General features: G+C 64.5%; 2 protein-coding genes across 2 annotated transcripts; both read right to left on the bottom strand.

Annotated features, from left to right (window-relative positions):
* Positions 1–518: 518 nt before the first annotated feature.
* On the bottom strand, positions 519–3,304 carry MNEG_1839 (hypothetical protein; the record flags this gene model as incomplete). The annotated part of the gene is made up of 6 exons (XM_014049684.1): positions 519–741; positions 998–1,455; positions 1,691–1,777; positions 2,090–2,200; positions 2,527–2,595; positions 3,140–3,304. The coding sequence occupies 6 exons, from the start codon at positions 3,302–3,304 to the stop codon at positions 519–521; spliced, it is 1,113 nt and encodes a 370-aa protein (XP_013905138.1).
* A 1,395-nt stretch (positions 3,305–4,699) lies between these two features.
* On the bottom strand, positions 4,700–5,239 carry MNEG_1838 (hypothetical protein; the record flags this gene model as incomplete). The annotated part of the gene is made up of 2 exons (XM_014049683.1): positions 4,700–4,869; positions 5,116–5,239. 2 exons carry the CDS (start codon positions 5,237–5,239, stop codon positions 4,700–4,702), a joined length of 294 nt encoding a protein of 97 aa, XP_013905137.1.
* Positions 5,240–5,629: the final 390 nt, after the last annotated feature.

The following is a 5,629-nucleotide window of genomic DNA, read 5'->3' as shown; positions in this document are numbered from 1 at the left end:
CTCCCGCCCCGTCCGCCACGCTTACAGACTCCGGGCGCGCGCTGGAGCGCCCGAGTCAAAGCTGTGCGTTTGTAGAATCCTGTATGGGCATACCCATACAATTCGCAGTCTGCTGTCCCAGGTCTGGGATTGCACGCCTCTTTTCATGCCTCGTTCGGCGCCTTCATGGGCTGGTGACCTTTGGCCCCCCCCCAAAAGAGACCACCCGCACCGGACCGCACCTGGCACAAACCGCTTGCCCTTGGCCTCGAGCCAGGCGTCCCCGCCGCTGTAGCCGCTAGCGGTGCTGCCAGGCGCCGCGCACCTGCGGCGCAGGCAGGCGACCGTGCGGCGGGGAGTTCGGAGTGCCGAGGGCGGCCCCTGTGCATCTGCCTCAAGCCGGCCAATCCCGCCCTCCTAAACCCACAGTCCAGTCCTCTGGTACAAGCGAGGAAACGGTGCTCAAACACACTCATCATATTGGGTACCACACAACAAGTGCGATCGACGCCACCCGCCGAACCTCAAATCCTGCCCCCTCACTTCCACTTGACGATGTCATCGATGTGATCCCGCCGCGCCTCCCCGCCTCCCACCCGCTTCCCCGGGCGGCACTCTGCGGGCGCCGGTGCCGAGAAGTCGTCGAGCACCACCCTGCTGGCGCCCATCACCAGCGCCGCCGGCGCGGGCGGCCGCACAGAGTAGAGGCCGGCCGAGTCGATGCAGTGGCATGCAGGCGTCGCCTTGATCCGCAGAGCGCCCCTGCACGGGCGGCAGGGAGCAGGAACGAGGGGCCAGCGTGGGGGCAGGGCGTGTTTGGTAGATGGGCCAAACATGAGGAGTTGCAAGCAGTAAACAGATGGTTGATTGCTTGCGCTCATCGTCCGATGATCATGTGGCTTGGAGCTTGGGTCGGGCGAGCTGTTACCCTGATCTTGGGGCGCAAGATAATTTTCCCACAGTGCCTTGATCGGTCTTCTCCTCCTGCACTTGCAAACAACGTACGTGGCCCCCTCACCAATTGGTCGTCTCCAGCATTTGCCGCGTCTGCGCCGGCGCGAGCCGTGACGGCGAGCCCGCGCGCAGCACACTGCCACCGCCACCGCCTGTGCTGCACAATGTGCCACCGCTGCCGCTGCCGCTGCTGTTGCTGCCGCTGCCGCTCGCCCAGCCAGAGGCTTCACCTTTGACCCGGCCGCGCGTCGCAGCCGCGCCCTCCACCGGCACGCGCAGCAGGTCCCGCTCCGCTTGCGCCTTCAGCAAGTCCCGTTTGACCGGGTCAAACACGTCGCGCGTCGTGATCTTGACCGTGCGCGCGAGCGGCGCCAGGGGGTCGTACTGCTCCGGCAGCACTACGTCCAAGTAGATACCATAGGGCTTCTCGTTAGTGGCGCGCACGTACGTTGCGGCCGCCTCTTGCAGGCGCGCCTCGATCTCAGCCACTGTGTGGCGCGCAACGCCCTCTTGGATGCGCGACTGGGGTGGGGAGGTCGGGCGGGGACACCGGGGCCGGCACACCTGAGTGATTCAATGGGCTTTCAAGCTCTACCAGGACGACAGCCAGCAAGCCACTGTTTTCAGCGCTGGATTTGCTCATCGCGAGCCAGTGCTGCTTCTTCCATGCAGCAAAGCACCGGCGAGTTGAGAAAGCATGCAGCAAGGGGGTTTGCAGAGCAAGGAAGCGTGTCACCAGCCGCGCGCCTCGTCCCACCTGTATTTTCTCAAACACCTGCTCCCGCCACTCCTCGTACAGCGCCGCCTGGCGGGCCGCGTACGCGCGGCCGGCGTCCTCCACCGCCTGTCAGCGCGAACGCGCGCGTGGTGCGGCGGCAAGGCGCGGCGGCCCCGCGGCCCAACCTTGAGGCATGCAGTCGCCCAAACGACCAGATGCTGGGCGCGCAGAGATTGGCGCACTCTAATTGTGCTAATCCATCAGCCACTCAAGGGCGCCACGCTCGCCTCCTGCCGCAAACAAGCAGCGACCCGGCCGTTCGGTTGCTGCTCGGTGGCTCAGCAGCGCACGCAGCGCCGCGGCCGCGCTGCCTGCGCCCCTGGCAGCATCCAATCTGCAATGAGCAGCATCTGCCCTGGAGCAGCTAGAGCGACGCACCGCGCTCGTCTCGCCCGTCACGCCCTCGCCGTCGACAATGCCTGAGACCACCACGGCCAGCGTCTCCTGGAACTCGCGGTCGCGCTGGGCCGCCACCTCAGCGGCGTGGCGCTGCAGGCCGAGCGCGCCAGCAGGAGGGTGCGCGGGATGGCGTATTTTGGGGGGGGGGTGCAGAGGAGCAGGGCCCGACAGAATGGAATGTGCCGTTTGCCGGGAGCCAGAAGCAACCAACTAAACCGCCAACATACGCTGCCAGCCGTGCCGATCCCCAGCAGTCAAAGAGGTGTGAGCACGGTGCAGGCAAACGCAGCGCACGCGGCAGCCGCGGCGGCGGCCGCGGCAGTGGCGGTGGCGGCCGCAGCAGCAGTTTTCGTGTGCGCGGTACAGTACAAGCAGCTGCTGCAGCAGCGGACCAGACCCGAGGCGAGCGTGCGCACCTGCTGCGCCTGCTGGTAGCGCTCCGCCTTGGCGCGCGCCTTGGCCGCCAGCGCTGCGCGCTGCGCCGCCTTGCGGGCCTCCCACGCGCCAAACGCCGCCCTATTTCCATGCGGTGGCGGAAAAGGAATTCATGCGTGCATCACAGCAGTGAGAGGGGGGCATGTCAGAGTGGGTGGATAGACTTGAGCCCAGACGCACGGACAAGTTGCTGCATCCTAGGGCGGGCGCAGGCGGGGGGCCGGGCGGCTCAGCACACGGCAGCGGGCTGGCGCAGTGCGCCTGAGCGGCCGGACGCCAGCATGTGCAGCATGGGCTGCTTTGAACGCGCAGAGTGTTGCCTTCCTGCGGTCAGAATGCCCGCATGCCCTGCGAGGCGGGCCACTCACGTCCCTGGGGATGCTGCCTCCTCCCCATCCCATTTCTGCGCCGGAGCCGCGGAAGGGCGCTGGGTCGGCAGTGCCATCGGAATCATGAGGACGGCGCATGGTATTTTCGGGCACGAGTGCGTTGCAGAGGAAGCCACGACTGCACTGCCACCCCAGGCGCAGCACATTGACCGAACACGCGCCGTGCAGGGTGTGCACGGCACCGAATGAGCGCGGCGCGACCAACCTCGGTGCCAGCAGCGCCCTTGGTGCGGCGCGCCTCGTCGGCCAGCTCTCGCGCAAGGTTTGGCTGGTACGTCCTCAGCCGCTCGCCGCCCGCGGCGCCGCCCGCCCCGGCGCGCCACGGCTTGCCGGCGCCGTGGGCGGCGCGGCGCTGCTTCGAGTCCTGCATGTTGACGCGACCACCGGTCGTGCGCTGCGCTGGCGCGTGCAGGCACTGGTTCGCCGGGCACGCGTCGCCGCGTCTGCGCGCGTGCTCCCAGACTTGTCGAGCAAGGCGCGCTTCAGAACTTTTGACAATAATCGCAAGTCTTTCACGTACAGGTGCGACTACGATGTGGCTTGGCTCGCTCAAGGTGTTCCTTATTCAGAAGTGGAGAATTTACACTTGTGTACAGTGTTTAAACACTCTAAATGTTAGAAAATTTACATATGTCTGCTGAAAATCAGGCATGAACCTTGATGTAATGTACGCCGGGAGGGTGCAACCGCTGAAGAGCAACACATGCTACGGAATGGCGCTGTATAAAAATGAACTCACGCCCAACCTGGACGCCAACCTGGCACGGCCGGGCTTCCACTGCGCTCGCTCCCGCGGCACCGGGCTCCCACTGCGCTGCGACATGTCACGCTGGGCTTTGTGGACTGCCGCCTGGGACACGCAACGTTGCAAAATCGCTCTGCTGAGCAGGCTACATGTATGATGCACAGCCAGATTCGGATAGACTATTACTTGAGACGGGAGGCCGTGCAGTGCGTCGGGCACACCACGCCGCCGCGTCCAATGCGTTGGCAATGGCGGAGGTGGCCGTCAACCTGGCAAATCGCCAACAATCAAGGTGTCTCCATATGCAAAAACTGACCTAACCTCTGGTGTCTGTAAGGATGCATAAACGCTCCTAGGAATGTGCAAGAGGCGCGCGATGAGGTTTATTTGCACCGCTGGGTGCAGAGTGGGTTGGGTTGGGAGTGATGGCTGCAGGCTCGGTCACAGGACAGACAGTTGGGAGGAGTCAAATGGTTCATTTGAGAACAGTTGAATTTATGGCACCGGGGACTGCACTGCTTAATAAGTGCTTGGCACCTGTATCCAACAAGCAATGATTCCAAAATGAGAGCCCTCGATGCAGAGCTGCTGCATCTGTGGCCTGTGCGTGCGCGTGCAGACGTCGTCAGAGGGGATTTTGCCCCAAGGTCGTGGGAAGGCCCACCGCGCTCCAGGGTGCAGCGCACATCGTCAATTCAGCTGACCGGCCAAGTCAAAGCGATCTGTTGCACTGAGAAAGATCATCGGCGCACACAGCATGACCTGGCCGCGTTGCAGCACCAACTCATGCGGACGGTCAACTGCCTGTGCAACTGACCTGAGGGGCCATCCGTGATTTGAAGGCGCCAGCCGCCAAAAATCGGAGCAATCATTCGACAGGAAGGTATAAACACGCCACGGCTTTGGGCCGCACGCGTGAAGGCGGGGTCCCCGCCCCTCCAAAGACGCGCGCCCGAAACCTGCCCGCTGCCGCCCATACCTTGCCTGGCAGCCCAGGAGCCGCGCGTTGCTGAGCGGCCCTCAGTGCGCGGCCGCCTGCGCCTCCAGCTTGTGGGGGTGTGGGGGCGCGTCGTGGGTCCAGCGCCCGATGTACTTGACACAGAGCTCAAACACAAGCCACTGCGCCGCGTTGGCGGGGAAGGCGCGCGCCAGCGCCGGGCTGAGGCCGGCGTACAGCTTGTTCGCGCCACCTGCAGGCGAAATGGCGTCCAAACGCGGCGCGAGAAGGCGTGGGCGTGCGGTAGCGCGTTGCTTTGGTGTGTATGCGTGCATGCATCTGTGCGCAGAGCCTGTCCCGCACCCAGCTGAAGGATGGCATGTAGAACCAAAGGACACAACCCATGTGCAGGCTGGGGGCCTTGACCGGCACCGCGTGGCTTTCGCCTGTGTATCGAGACAGCACGGCACTTCATAGTGATGCTGGTATTGCGCCTCACCCTCGCGATGAAGCGCGCGCATCGTCGCCAGGAGGCCCATCCTTGCGGCCGCGCTGCCGGCGGCGGCCGTCTGGATGCGCGTCTTGGCGGTGTCTATGGGCATGATGGATGCCCACAGTGCCATGCCTGCCAGTTTGATGGGGCCCAACGGTTCGACAAACAGGCGGGTCAAAGGACTTTGTTTTGACAAGCAACAATTGCTCAGCCGGGTTGATGGCACCGCTTCACTGTGCAAGATACAGCCGCGCGGCCTCTGAACCGGCCAACCGACCTGACGAGCACGCGGACCAACCCTGCTGCCACCTGCACCAGAGTACGCCGTCGGCCCCATGCAAGCGTCAGCTGCACAGCTGCTTGCACCGGGATGGTGGCGATGGTTGTGATGAGGGGGTTGGTGGTGGCAGTAGAGCTGGTGGTGGTGGGAGAGCAGGAACGGCAGGGGGAAGCCGCCACCAACCTGCCAAGCCACCGCAGACGATGGCGGATGCAGCATCAGCCAGTTCTTCCTCGGCGG

The sequence above is a fragment of the Monoraphidium neglectum genome (assembly GCF_000611645.1).
Source record: "Monoraphidium neglectum strain SAG 48.87 unplaced genomic scaffold scaffold00193, whole genome shotgun sequence".
In the NCBI taxonomy this organism is placed as follows: Eukaryota; Viridiplantae; Chlorophyta; class Chlorophyceae; order Sphaeropleales; family Selenastraceae; genus Monoraphidium; species Monoraphidium neglectum.
This window is presented reverse-complemented; position numbering and strand designations above follow the sequence as displayed.